At 45.2% G+C, this 15717-nt stretch overlaps 1 protein-coding gene across 2 annotated transcripts in view; it reads left to right on the top strand.

Annotated features, from left to right (window-relative positions):
* Positions 1-553: 553 nt before the first annotated feature.
* The window catches only part of LOC109875218 (small conductance calcium-activated potassium channel protein 2), a 63853-nt gene continuing 48689 nt past the window's right edge, over positions 554-15717 (top strand). Inside the window, exon 1 of one of the 2 annotated variants that reach the window (XM_031810304.1) lies at positions 554-1930. In XM_031810304.1, coding sequence (XP_031666164.1) covers positions 749-1930 — 1182 coding nt within the window. In that variant the 5' untranslated portion in view covers positions 554-748. The remainder of the gene's footprint in view (positions 1931-15717) is intronic. The other variant, XM_031810306.1, reaches the window with a different exon arrangement.

Below are 15717 nucleotides of genomic sequence, written 5' to 3'. Positions count from 1 at the left end.
CACATTTTGTTGTGCTCCACCATGCAGGCTGTGCATGATATCATGCCGATTTTTTTTTCTGCCTGGTAATCCAAAACCATGTCTACTCATGATGAAATATTAAACACTGACCTGCAAGTCTCAACGATAAGATAGGAGGGTTTTCGACCATTATTAAAAACAATTTTCTCGAATGGACTCTATGGACCAAGTCTTTTGAGGTGTCGAGAAGTTATTACATTACTTTTTAATTAGACCTTTCAGTTCATGCTTATGATGAGTGGTTGGAAGTAGAGTTTTATAGAACCTCGTATTATAGACCTATAGACCGAGTAGAACCACAACCGAGTAGGCTAAGCCTAGTTATGGTATAGCTCTCAGGGTAGACAGCTAAAGCAGATTCAGTTGGAGGAAAAGTGATCGCCCGATGACATGGTGGTTGTGGCAACACTGGATATTCGATAGTCAAGATCCAATGCGTTTATAAATTATTGGCCATATAGATCAAGCCTTGGTTGTCGCATCAACTAAATCAGTTGCGCGCATCGTTGTCGTTGAGGCTCTATACACTAACATGTGTGCATATGTGGCTACCAATATTCTAACGAATGCGGTGTTTTGGCCGTACGGTGACGTTTTAAGGCAGGTCCTGGTCAAACCTACCAATGAGACGAGTCGGCTCTATTCTGCTGGGACTGATCGCAATGAACGGGTGTCCGAGCTATACAAGGCAAAGGAGCATCCACAGTAAGACGCGGCTATTAAGGGGATGAGGCATCGATACGCGGGAGCTGTCTATCAGCACCAAATCCCCGACGAAGAGCGAGGCAGCGTGCAGAGCCAAGACCCAAACCCAGTCGCTCCCGTTTTCAGTCTGCCGCCCCCTCCTCCGTCTTTCAGAGAGCGTTCGACTACCACCTCGCACTACCTGAACCACCACCAACTGCCTTGTCTGAGCAAGCCCTCTCGAAGAGGTATCCATGCCTGTCAGCCGCAGCACGGCGACCCCCCGCCTCTGACAAGCTACGACATCGCCCAGCGACCTTCACACCGGGTCTGTGAACCCGCAGGGCAGCCAGCGCACCAACAACAGAACCTTTGGGCCGCAGCCGGTTCCCAGCTGCAGTCGGAGCAGATTTTTTTTCAGAGCTGCCACTGCAATTTTTCCGAGGAGGCGAGCCTTTCTCACCAGCGCCAGCCCCTCGCTCACCCGCCGCAGCCCTCCCCATCTTTGCCGCCGTCGTCCTCTCTGCTGTTTTTGCAGGAGTCTAATCACGGGGATAATTTGCAAAGCAGTGACAATTATCAACAGGCGAGCAAAGTGGAACGCTACCGGGGAGGAGGAGGAGGCGGGCACCGCGACCAGAAGCAGTTGTTGCAGCAACAGCAGCAGCAGCACAGCAGACTCCAACACAGGGACCCCTCCCCTGAAACAACCCGAGCAAACTCACAGAAGGGGCGCACTATAAATGTATGTGAGTCAATCGAGGCTAATCGGCGAGCATTCGAGTCCCAGACTCAGGACCTGCAACAGCTACAGCAACTCCCACAATTGCGAGCTCAACAACAGCTACTGGTGGGGAGCAGCTTCCCTGTCTACTACTGCGCCAACGGTTCAGGAGAGCTCTGTCGGAATAACCAGGCACCACTGCTGCAACAGCATCAGCAAGACGCACAGGGGCGTCCGCAGCACTGTGACCAAGACCGCAATAAGCCAGAGAGGACAAACCAAGCCAACCAGCCACAGCACCCCAACCAGCCACAGCACCCCAACCAGCCACAGCACCATTGCCGCGACTCTCGTGTAAACTCACCAACGCAGCCGTACGGAGGGAACTCGTCTGCGACTGGCAGGAGCAGCAAGAGCAGCCCTAACTACGGCTCCAGCTATCACCTGTGGCCCGAGAGCCCGCATAAGGGAGAAGAGAGGATACTCATCGATCATCATCAGGTACATTTCACATTTGCTGATGCACCATTGATACAAATAATTATAGGGTCTGATAAACCTGTAACCTGTAAATGGGCTATTATAACGTTAACATTCCATGGCCACGCCTGTCACATGATTATTTGATATCGGCCTAACAGCGTTTCATGTGGGTTATTTGGATGGATGGATAGGTATGTGTCAGTGCATATTGTTTCACAGGTAACATTCGTAAGGGTCTATGTAACTGTTACTGCTTCTTCAAAAAACACGAATGTAACCTATGACACACCCCCCCCCCTCACGCACACACGCACGAACGCGCTCTCTCATTCTCACACTCACCCCCTCTTTCCTAGAATCTCTTTCACACACGCACGGACACACACACACACACCTGTTCCATGTTGCAATAACAGCGAGTCTTTTTTTGCGCGTTGAAAAATGTAAATCTGTTCTCTCGCAGCCAGAGATAACTGTCTGTTAAATCTTCACAGTAGGCGACTCTCTCCTGTTACACGTTTTGGCATAGTGCCACAGTTATGACAAAACATTTTGCTTTGAAGCACCTTACCGGAGTCCAGTTTTTCATTGGATCCTTTGTACTGCAACGTACAAACTAATGAACGGGTTGGATGCAAATACTGTGCAAAAAAACCAACCCATGACATAATGGATATGTAGCCGAACAGTAAATAATAAATACATGCTCAAATATGTTTTCATCCGAGATTGTGGTATTTTAAGTGATATCATTTTTTAAATGTAATCTCTGCCAATAAATCCTTTAAAAAAATGTACCTCTTGAATTTAAATTGCTGTTACATTAAACTATATGCATTTCCATATTATGCATGCACCCTGGCTCATCATAAAATAACCATAGCAAAACTGAATATAACAATGCTTGAATTGCCTAGATTATACATATGCATTAAATGCTTGTCTAGGCCCTAGTCCATCAGACGTGAACAACTACTACACGTTTTCTGATACACTTGCAGCTTTCTGGTTCTACTTTATTGACTTGCCCTTAACGAGTCTGCTCCCCCTGTTTGAAATCCCTTAAACAAAACAATTGTGACAGCGCGAGACTGATACAGTGTATACCATCACAGTATCCTGCAACCCCCCCCCCCCCAATCCCACTAGCTGCTCCATATTGACAGCACTGTGATATTGTGTCCAGCTTCAATAACATGTGCTTTGAAATGTAACTTGCTGACCCCATTGTGAGTCTCGTGTAAGTACTCCTGAACCTCTGCCACTTATTGATAGCGAACCACCCCCCCCCCCCCCCCCCCCCCACACACACACACACACACACACAAAGTGAGTGGCTCCGGCTGCAGACTGGCTCCGGTTGCCAGCCTATATACCTCTAAAAGGGAAGATGGGGTCGCGCGTGTCATCGGCAGGATGGATGGAGAGACGAAGGGGAAAGCTATTACACTAAAGCCTTTGTGCCGCTGGTGCCAAACTGGAGTGGCACACGGTCATAATCACCCTATGTGAGCCATAGGAGGTCAGTAGGGTATACGTCACCGTGCCACTGCCACCAACCTGATGCCATATGACATGACATAATGCTTGGATTTATATTACGGCTGTGCTGCTGTGTTTGCACCTTCGTTGGCTTTTGCCTTTTTTTTGGCTCGGGGGTTTTTAGAGAGAGTTTTTTTTCTCTCAAAGGAATGTGTTCTTTTCCAAAATCGCATAGGCTCGTCAAGGCTAGTTGTTTTCTAAGAGTAGTCTTTTCACGGCTACCGCTATTAGGGCAGCATGTATTCAGGCTACACGACTAGACTTCGGTAATTGCGATTGTGTGACCCACGAGCCTGCAATGTCGAACAGATCCCCTACTTTGCTATGATTAGCGATGCTGTTCAAGGCTCCATCCGTTGCCAGAGGAAACAACATTTGTTGATCTGACTCTCTCAATCAGTTCTCACCAGGCCTGTTCTACAAGGCACTTTGTTTTAGCTCGATTGGACGTGCAGTGTTGTGCATGTTTCCACTGGCTACCTTCCCATCCTCAGGCCTAGGGCAGCCAACACCTTGTAAGTAAACACACACCAATGAAGAAATGTCACCCTCATTCATTACGGGGGTGGAACCCAGCCATATCCTGTATGCTGGGAGTGAATGGCCCGATCTCTGATAACGCATTCACATTGAATTAGGGGGGGGGGGTCTGCATTTAATTGCTGCTACTCCACACTTGGTAACTGAAATAGATTTATGTTTCTATGTTTGTTGCTATGGTGAGGAAAACCTGACATTGTATAGCTGGGCCTCTTTAAAGACATTGCCTACGTACAGAGAATGAAGGGAAGAAATGCGCTCCAAGGTTTTACATACATTGTACACGCACACACACGCATGCACCCACACACTGGACAGCTGCTATGGTTCTTCTAATAGGTGATGGCTTCCTATCCTCTCCACGTGCTCAGTTCACATGACTTTCTTGCGTTTCATCTGAGTGATTTCTCACAAGGAGAGGTGTATTGAATAGTGTGCAATCCAGTTAGATACAAAGAGTGGGGGGGGGGGTTCCTCAGTAGCCCAGAGCAACGCTGCCGTAGACCACCATCGCTCTACATGCCAGGTGTTTTTGCTCCGGTCACCCAAGTGCAATTTGTCGCCTGTATTTGACCTCTGCTGCGCTCCCATTTTAATGCACGCTGTAACATGCCATAATTGTCAGGGTTTGTCACTCTGCCCAGATGCCGCTTTGCTCGATAAATGACCCAGGTTCCTTCATATGGTATTTTTTGCGCGATAGTGGCCAAGTTGTGTCAGCCATATAATGTATCACAGCAATGCATGTGGTTGGTGGCTAATTATGTTATTGATCTTGCCTGGGTTATGGCATGATCAGAGGACAGGAACCTGGAGAGTATGAATAATGTCACTGTAATTTGATATTGATCATTCATCATGATATGGAGTCTGGAAAGACTTGTGATATGCTCCAATTGTAATCAGTGTGATGTGTTTCATTACATCTGCTAGAATATCATGTTCAGTGTTTCTGGCGCCATCGCGGAACCGTACCAGTTGGCAGGTGTTACTGAATAAGTACTGTAACGCTATTATAGTTCATATTACAGCAAATTGCAATTCACTGTGAGAATGAATAAGATCGCCTTTACAGCAGAGATAGTGTGCTGTACATCTTACACTAAATCAACTCATGGTTCCCTGACTACACTACAATATGCACGTCTGAAAGCATCTCTCACCACTGTGATTTACCGTTTAACCCAGTTACCGCATGTGTACTGTAGCTTTCCCCCCCCCATTGTGCGGCTACCCAGACACTCACTGTATTTCACCCATTTGGTTTGAAGTCTTAACCCCGGGCTAAGGTCCTGGTGCCCTAAGGTTTGGATTTGACTGGAGATACTGCACCACTTAATTCTCTCCCGCATCAAACATATCACCGTTTCTGTAAACCTCACGAAAAACCCTTGAGCAGATTAATAAATATTCTGTGTAAAACAGAAGGCGCCATTGAGCGGAAAGAGGACTTCTCACACTCAGAAACTGCCCTGAACCACTTTTAATTTTTATTTTTTATTTTTTACAAAGAACATGAATATGAATGTGTTAACTTTTCCATAGAGATGTGTGCCAGTAGGAGGGTGTCCAGTCTGTGTGGCGTATTTGAACACTTTCACACTGAAATATGTATTAGCTGGTTCTGCCATAGAGCTAAGGACTTAGCTATTATAGAGAATGGATGTTGTGTGGCATTTATTTGAATTTATAGAATGCAAATGATAATTATTCATCATGAAAACAATATTTGCGTGCGTGTATTTGTGTAGCTGTCATAGAACAAACGTACAATGCATGCCATTGTAATGAGTACCGGTAGGGGAATCGTTGTTTGCGTAGTGTTGAAATTATTTGTCCTTATTTGCACGTCATTTGAATGGGACTCAGTTGATCGACGGTCTCAGTCGAATGAAGCATTGCAGTACAGTATGTGCTCTCTCACTGCAATAGTGCCTAACAGTATCTGTTTAGGAGAGCTCTCACTAGATATTGTGCGTGTGTGTGTGCGCGCATGTGTGTGTGTGCATGATAGAGAAAGACAAATACTGAGAGAGAGTGTGTGTGTACTTGTGAGTGAGTGGGAGGGAGAGTTGTTAGTATACCATTGTCATCGCCATGCCACAATCTTTCCTTAAAAGGTGTAAAGGGCATACAAACTCTGTTGAAACACCAGTTTTCTCCACAATGATGTTGTGACGCGTTTCATTTGTCTTTGGGGAGATTCTCCCCTCCGAGTCCTAACAACAGCCTCCGTATGCAACTCGGTTCACGTTTTCACAAGAAGGAGGGATTTTCGACACGATTTCTCATGATGGTGGTAATAGCTATGTGGTTTGATGTGTTGTTTTTAGTGTGAACACACACACACACACACACACACACACACACACACACACAGCTATGTAGTTTGATCTGTTCTTGTGAACACACACGGTGATGCTCATTGCTATGTGGTTGCTATGTGGTTCAGTATATTATTATTGTGAACAGTGTGGCTATAGACCTTTCCATCTCTAATATCTTGTTGTATTGTGCGACACTAAGTATAGTATACATGAGAAGAATAAGGAACCCCCCCTCACTGTGTTTCTATAGCGAAAGTCCCCGTTGTAGTTTCACCCTGTGGCTCCGTGGTACATACAGCTGCACAGCCCTTCATTAGGGTCATCTGATTGTTAACCCCTTAATGGACTCTGTCCCGGCTCCTTTGGTCACCTCACTAGCTCCTTTTTATTCAAACCTTTCATGGCCAGTTCCGGGGAGAGTCCATTTTCTAACCGCCTTTTCTCTCTCTCTCTCTCTCTCTGCAGCCATCTATTTTCTCTTCTCAAGTAAAAACTTTTTAAATAGAATCAATTTACACTAAAGGATCCCGAGGGCATTAAAAACCGCAGCACTTAATTTTACAAAAAAAAAAAAAAACACACAAAAAAAACACATCATAGAAGCAAACTGTATCTGAGGGCTTTGACCACAATTCCCAGGACTTTTATCTTGTCGGACTTAATAGCCGGGCATGGGAAGAATCCTGTTGAGCATACAGGGATATAGCCGCATGTATTATACGTGGGCCTCCCAACCATACAACAACCTCAAAACAACAGCGGGTTGAGCGAGTAGTACAGTATGTTAGTGAACTGACTAAGTGTCTGGGCGGGGGGGTTGGGGGGGGCAGGTGAATACAAATGTGCCGCTATTCCAAATGGCTTCTCTTTCATTTAGCAGAAAAAGAGGGTTATAAAGCAGATAAGGAAATTCAATTCAATTCTACTGGGTGCTGCCGGAGTCAGAGCCATGTTACGTGACATATGGTAAGGGCTGTCTCTTAGACTAGGCCTTGGAGGACAGATATCATGTTTCAACTTACGTGTTTCTGTAATTTTCCTGCTGGACTCGGAGGCATTGCAAAAGGTTTGCAGCTGTCTTTTTCCCAAGAAAATTGAACATAGAATGTGTAAAAAAAAAGTAGAACAAATGGTATGTGAAGGAATAAGGCATTAAAGGGATACTTTGGGATTTTGGCACTGAGGCCCTTCATCTACTTCCACCCGGGTCAGATGAACTGTGTCCAGTATGAAGGAAGTAAGAGTTAAATTCGTGAGCTAATGCTAATTAGCATTAGCGCAATGCACTATTGCTAGTTAGGAATTTTCTTAAAACTGGATGCAGAGACATAACAATGGTATCCACGAGTTCATCTGACTGGGGAAGTAGATAAAGGACCTCATTTGCCAACATCCTGAAGTATCCTTTTAAGGTAACGCATACCACAAAAACAGGTGTGAAACGCTAAGTACGACCTGGGTCTTATCTCCATGTTAATGCATTGCTCTTTGAAACGGAGAGTTTCCATTATGCTTTTCTCTCTTCTCAGAACCATGGAGAGAACTCTCTCTGTCTCTCTCTCGCTCGGCTGAAACTCTGTCGTCTTGTCCTCCTCACATCATCAATCTAAGGCTGGATGGATCCACAGAGTTCTCGAGTCAATCTTGACTGAGTTTGTTATGGTATTGATCCATCCTATGCTATAGGTTGTGCTGCACTCTCCCTTGGTATTGATGTCTCTGCCTTGGGAGAGAAAGAAACTTAGTGGAGGCTCGTTTAAAAAATGACTTACATCCTTCAAAATGAACTCTGAAGTTGGATTGTTATGCATTGCCATTGCATTCCGAGACAGTAAATTCGGCGCCGTGAGACAAAGTTGTGCCATTGCACCAATGAAGGATATTGCCTGTTGTAATAATCTCAGAGTAGAATTTATGACCGTTTGTCCCTATGATGTCAAATAGTCACGAGGGCTGCGTAATAGGATGATGTAGTTTACTGGGTCGGCAAGTGTTTGTATGTGTAGAAGCAGAGGGGCCTTTACTGGTATGAAGTGTGTGTGTGTGTACATGTGTGTGCGAGTGTGTGTGCTTATGTGCATGTGTGTGCCTGAATGTCTTTATTCTAAAATGTGTGTACCGCCAAAACCGAGGGGGACACAGGGAGAGACTGCCAGCAATGAAGGTGGCTGTGTGTGCATATGTGTGCATATCGACAATGTCTCAGAGTCTCATGTCAGAATTAGACGTTCGTTCATGTTTCTGAAATGTCAAATTGCTCAGTTGTTCTAAACGTCAAAGTGTTTAAGGTTAAGTTTAGGCATTAACTCATAATTTTAGGGTTAGGATTAAGTTCAGGCATAGTCTCTTAATACCTATAAAAAAACTAATCTCTATCGCTGGATTCAAACATGCATCTGGCCCTTTGGAACCAGAGGCAGATGCTTATGCCCATCTGCCATTCCTGTCCACAACATCCTTTCAAAACCAAAGCCTACTTGAAGGTAACAGCACTCACCATTGACCCTAGTAGCCGGTTTCCACGTAATTTCCCGATGTCCGTTGAATATTGACTTGTATCACAGGTTACCTGCCTAGGTAGGATATTCCACCTAATCAAGATTTGATCTATATCAATCAAGCAATTACGCGGTAATTGGAGTCTATGGAGGGGAATGGGCAAATAGCACAGATTAGCAAAGGCAAAGAGGAACGTGCTAGAGAGGATAAGCAGAACATTAAAATGCTGGCCCCATGCCATTTACATATTCAACAGCAAGGCTAAATTAGACTAGGATTGGGGTCACACATCAATCTTTAGTTTAGTGAGAAAAGCCATGATTTGTTTTTGTCACATTCTGTCACGTTCCAATTCCAAATTCTGAGAGGACCTAGAGAAATTCTGCCAGCCAGTCCAGAGCTGTGAAGCATTACACTGTACAACTTTTCCCTGTACATTTACAGCATTATACTGGCCGCTGAGTTGCCAGCTAAATACGGTACTTTTGATTTACAGTAGGGATGCTGTAATATGTTTTACAATAAGAAAAACCGTGCAATATTATACAATGCAGCATTATACTGTAAATGAGCCTACAGCAACACAGCTGTATTATATTTTTAACGCGCAATGATTAAAACAAAATGAAAACAGTTAAGCAACTATAAAATTGTTGTTGCATAAGTATTCACCCCCTTTGCAAAGACACGCCTAAATTAGTTCACGAATACAATTTGTCTTAACAAATCACATAATAAGTGACACGGACTCACTGTGTGAAATAATAGGTGTTGACATTATTTTTGAATGACTACCCCTTCCTCTGTACCCTACACATACAACATCTGTAAGGTCCCTCAGTTAAGTATTGCATTTCAAGTGCAGATTCAACTACAAAGACCAGGGAGATTTTCCAAAGCCTTCCAAAGAAGGGCAGTGATTGGTAGATGGGTATTAGTAACAAATCAGACATTGAATATCTCTTTAATCATGGTCAAGTTAATAACTATGGTATTGAATTGAGCTGCACGACAGGAAGGAAACTGCTCAGGGATATCACCATGAGGCCGTTGGTGATTTTAAAACAGCTACAGTGTTCAATGGCTGTGATGGGAGCAAACTCAGGCTGGATCAACAACATTGTAGTGAATCCACAATAATGACCTAAATGACAGAGTGAAAAGAAGAATACAAATATAGAGAATTAAAAATGTGCTTTACGCCACACCCCTAAAAAAATCGCCAGGAGATGGGATTGCACCCCTCTCCAGCATGGCCACATGGTGAGTAAGACTGTCTGCAAATATTATTTTGAAAATGAATGAATGAGCAAAAGAAAGATAGCCAGCTATATGTTAGCTTCTTTAAAGTCCAAAATAATTGACCCAAATTGACCGAAACGTTCACCCCATAGAGATACATAGAGGTCTCATCTTTGTATCTGTGCCATTGTGGCGACTGTGACATCACGGGCATTTTAAAGTTGCATACACCATGCTCTACCAACTGAGCTAAAGAGGACCACCATGTGGATAGAGGACAGGTGCACACACAAATGTAGAGTGTTGAGATGCATAGCCAGCAGGGGGGCTCCAACCCTCCAAGAGGCCAAACATTGATATCTATTTTGTCAAAATCTAGACATCTATAATGTGCTATACTGTACTGTTCTCTACTGTACTATACTGTACTCTACTGAAGTGGTTCCCAACATTTATTGTACCCTTTGATAGGCAAAACAATTCTGCAGCACAATTTATTTATTTAGTTGTAATGACCTCCATCTCATCTGATCCATACTGCAAATCATCTATTTTCTGTGACCATTTTTTTCAAATAGATGAAATATGCTATATTTGAACTATTTTCATTTTTACTCGTTATGACTAATTTCCCGCAACCTGCGCCAGCTCCTGTAAAATAGTTACTGAGTTTTGAACGGTTTGAGCAGTTTTCTGCATCGTAAAGGTGCAACCACGGAAACAAAGGCATGCCCCATTTGTTTCTATGGCAGAGGCTGTGGTACAGCTAAGCCTAAGCAGTGCTAATGATTCTCACAGTCGAAGTAAAATGATATAAATGACTTGCTTGTGATGCGCGCCCCTCAAATGATACACATTTAACAACAGCCTGAGCGCACTGGACTTGAAGCAACGGCACAGATGTAGCCTAACCATGTGCCGTTCAGTTTATTATCCGAACGGCACTGGTGCACTCCGCAGGTCACGTTTATAAGTGAGTGAATGTTAGGAAAAGTGTGCCGTTTAGTAACCACTGCTGTTGTGCTGTATTATACTGTACTGGATTGTGCTTTTGAGGTGCTTTTATTGTCCTCTACTGTTCTCGGTCTTTAACTTGTCATGGTCTCAACTCACTGGTTCTGTGTATGGATCTTGGGGCCATTGTCCTGATATAAATCTTGGCTCCTGGATATTACCTTAGTCTGTGGCTTACAAAGTATAGGTAACCTAATTTGAAGAAGATAATGCTCTATGATAACTGGCTAATCACTCCCAACCCATTGGAATCCCTAGCCAGTTGACTACTTTTAAAATGGTGGAAGACCTCAGTGGCAACGTCTATACTAAAATGAGTTATATTTTTAAAATTTAACTCGGGAAGTCAGTTAAGAACAAATTATTATTTAGATTGACGGCCTACCCTGGACAATGCTGGGCCTTTGTGCCCCGCCCGATCACATCCGGATGTCATAACAGCCTGGATTTGAAACCAGGGACTGTAGTGATGCCTCTTGCACTGAGACGCAGTGCCTTAGACCACTGCACCACTCGGGAGCCCATTATATCGACCTAGAGTCCTCCATTTATCTCTATGATTGACACTTGACACTGCAACACCTTTTATTTTGCCAAAATAAAGATAGGTAAAGTGATAAACATCTAGCAATATAATGAATTCGATGTATAAGTCATTCAATAAATCAACAAGTTTCAGATTCATACAATCAACATTGAATATTTTACAGAGAACAATAGATTTGATGTTTCTCTAAATTCACTTGAAAAGTTTTGAAAAGCAGGTATAAAAAATTGTTTTAACTATTTATTTAATGTGGTAAACATTCCTAAAATGAATCTGTTAATCGAAGGTTAATCAAAATGATCACTAATTGAGTGGGGTGGTGAGGAATTCAGATATTTAAATATCAAAACATAGACCTTACAGTGAAATGCTTACTTACAAGCCCTTAACCAACAATGCAGTTAAGAAAATACCCCCCCCCCCAAAAAAAAAGTTATAAAAGTAACAAATAATTAAAGAGTTTGGCAAATTCCAAGCGAGCTGTTATGTGCCTTTCACTGAGGAGTGGCTTCCGTCTAGCCACTCTACCATTAAGGCCTGATTGGTGGAATGCTGCAAAGATGATTGTCCTTCTGGAAGGTTCTCCTATCTCCACAGAGGAATTCTGGAGCTCTGTCAGAGTAACAATCTGGTTTTTGTTCACCTCCCTGACCAAGGCCCTTTTAATCCCAATTGCTCAGTTTGGCTGGGCAGCCAGCTCTAGGAAGAGTCTTGGTGGTTACAAACTTCTTCCATTTAAGAATGATGGAGGCTACTGTGTTCTTGGGGACCTTCAATGCTGCAGATCTGTTTTGGTACCCTTCCCCTCTACACAATCCTGTCTCGGCGTTCTAAGGACAATTCCTTCGACCTCATGACATGTATTTTTTTCTGACATGCTCTGTCATCTGTAGTACTTTATATACAGGTGTGTGCCTTTCCAAATCATGTCCAATCAATTGAATTTACCACAGGTGGACTCCAATCAAGTTCTAGAAACATCTCAAGGATGATCAATGGAAACAGGATGCACCCAAGCTCATTTTCAAGTCTCATAGCAAAGGGTCTGAATAGTTATGTAAATGTGATATTTAAGTTTATTTGTATTTTTATGCATTTGTAAAATTGTCTAAAAAACAGTTTTTGCTTTGTCAATATGGGGTATTGTTTGGAGGATATATTGGCATGGGTGTTGTTAAGCCCGAGACAAAACATTCAACAATATCACAACATTGTTGAATACTAATTTCTGATTGGTCAGAAGGGCATTCTAGAATGGACATTAAAACCAGATAACGGGACAGTTGGAAAAGATATTGGGACTCGGCTCCACCTCATCCCGCTGCGTCGTCCATTATTTCCAAGGTAATGTACAGAACGTCAACGTTTATCCCTTACATATCAGGGCATGGTTGGACCTGCAAATTGTATTGTTAGGGGATTTGAAGGACCACAGCCACAATCACTGTGCTCTTAGGTACATTTTTTTAAATTTTTGGGGCAATTTCAGCAGAAACGTTGCAGATGGGGAGGTTCAAATCCCTAATGACACCCCATGGTATAATAGAGGGATGTTTTGCAGATGGAAATGGTAGAATGATGATTTACTGGGAAAGATGGGCTGATCTGTGGCTGTCTGAACGTTGGAATTAATGTGTGTGGAAATAAATACATGCACAGTATCAACGTTTGAAGTCCTCCAATCAGGGGTGAGGGTGGGAATGTGATTATTGTATATTTTGTGTTTAATTATTTCCGTTTTCTGTTTTGGTTTTACGCTGTGAGCGGTGTGTGTGCTGGCGCGCTCGCTTCCACGCCCGCCCATGCATCTGCCGGGGATTGGTCCTTCCCACCCTTGGAAAATTCCTTTGGGCTGGGGGCAGGTGGGGGCAAGCACACCCAATGATCAGAGCACCCACTGATGGATCGGCCATTCCAGAGGAGAGTGACGTGTGGGCCCAATAGATCAAACGGTCGCGGACAGCAAACGGAATGCACAGACGCCCAGCTGGACACTGGAGGGGAGTGGGCTCTGTATGTAACGCCCGCTCGATGTCCGCGTCCAGCACCCACACTACCGGTGCCACCAGGCAAGAGGCCGGGAGTATGGGTGTGGGATCCATGGACCTTGAAAATAAGAATTTGTTCTTAACTGACTTGCCTAGTTAAATAAAAGGTAAAATACATTTTTCTTTAAATGTACTCCAGATTGCGGTGGTCCGTCCAGATGAGAAAAGGGTGTTTAGCTCCCTCAAGCCAATGTCTCCACGCCTTCAAAGCCTTGACGACAGCCAACAGCTCCCAGTCCCCCACGTCATAGTTTCGTTCCGCCGGGATGAGCTTCTTTGAAAAGTAGGCACAGGGGCAGAGCTTTGGTGGCGTACCCGAGCGCTGAGAGAGCACAGCTCCTATCCCAGCCTCGGACGCGTCCATCTCCACTATGAACGCCAAAGAGGGATCTGGATGGGCCAGCACCGGAGCCGAGGTAAACAAAGCCCTCAGGTGACCAAAAGCCCTGTCCGCCTCAGCCGACCACTGCCATCGCACCGGTCCCCCCTTCAGCAGTGAGGTAATGGGAGCTGATGCCTGACCAAAACCCCTGATACACCTCCGGTAGTAGTTGGAAAACCCTAAAAACCGCTGCACTTCCTTTACCGTGGTGGGAGAAGCGGTCACTCTCCATCTCCATCTCCCTGAAGTGGAAATGCGGTACCCTAGGAAGGAGACAGACTGTTTAAAGAACAGGCATTTCTCAGCCTTGACGTACAGGTCATGCTCCAACAGTCGACCAAGCACCCTGCGCCTCAGGGACACATGCTCGGCGCATGTAGCAGAGTATATCAGAATGTCGTCGATATACACCACTACCGGAAAATCTTGTTTACAAAGGCCTGGAAGACTGATGGAGCATTCATCAATCCGTACGGCATGACGAGGTACTCATAGTGCACTGATGTGGTACTAAATGCCGTGTTCCACTTGTCCCCCTCCCGGATATGCACCAGGTTGTAAGCGCTCCTGAGATCCAATTTTGTGAAGAAGCGCATTGACTCGATCGCACTGGCTATGAGAGGTAGCGGGTAACTGTACCTCACAGTGATTTGGTTGATGGCTCGAAAGTCAATACACAGAGATTCGGAGACATATGTTTCCATAGCCGCCGTCTCCTCTTGCGACAGGGGATACACGTGACTCCTGGGAAGTGCTGCGTCTACCAGGAGATTTATCGCACAATCCCCCCGCCGATGGGGTGGTAATTGAGTCGCCTTCTTCTTACAGAAGGCGAGAGCCAAATCGGCATATTCAGAGGGGATGAACACGGTGGAGACCTGGTCTTGACTTTCCAACGTAGTAGCACCGACGGAAATCCCTAAACAACTCCCCGAGCACTTTCGTAACCACCCCATGATAGCCCTCTGTTGCTACAAAATAGTGGGGTCATGACAGGCCAACCAGGGTAGGCCCAGCACCACGGGACATGCAGGAGAATCAATAAGGAAGAGACTGATTCTCTCCTTGTGACCCCCCTGCGTAGCCATGCCCAGTGGAGCGGTGGCCTCCCTAATTAGCCCTGACCCTAATTGTCGACTATCTAGGGCGTGCACCGGGAAGGGCATATCCACAGGAACAATGGGGATCCCTAAACTATGGGCAAATGATCTGTCAATAAAATGTCCAGCTGCGCCTGAATCTACGAGCGCCTTATGCTCTGAATGCGGGGAAACCTCAGGAAAATTAAGAGAGTGCCCTGCCTGCTGCCTCGACTCCCAGAGGAACCTCCCCAGCACCGACCGGCAGTGTGCCCTCTGCGGCCACAGATGGTGCATGGAACGGCCCCTTCTCCAGTCGTCCTAAGTGCAGCACCTCCCAGCTCCATGGGAGTCGGAGCGGCGGTGCTGGGTGATGGAACCTAAAGACCCCGATCTGGACGTCCGCGGGTAGCCAGCAGGTTATCCAGCAGGATGGACAGGTCCACCAGCTGGTCGAATGTGAGAGTGGTGTCCCTGCAGGCCAACTCCCGACACACGTCATCACGCAGACTACACCGGTAGTGCTCGATCAGGGCCCTGTCGTTTCATCCTGCGCCAGCGGCCAGGGTCCGGAATTCCACCGGA

This window comes from Oncorhynchus kisutch, linkage group LG30 (assembly GCF_002021735.2).
Source record: "Oncorhynchus kisutch isolate 150728-3 linkage group LG30, Okis_V2, whole genome shotgun sequence".
NCBI lineage: Eukaryota > Metazoa > Chordata > Actinopteri > Salmoniformes > Salmonidae > Oncorhynchus > Oncorhynchus kisutch.
This window is presented reverse-complemented; position numbering and strand designations above follow the sequence as displayed.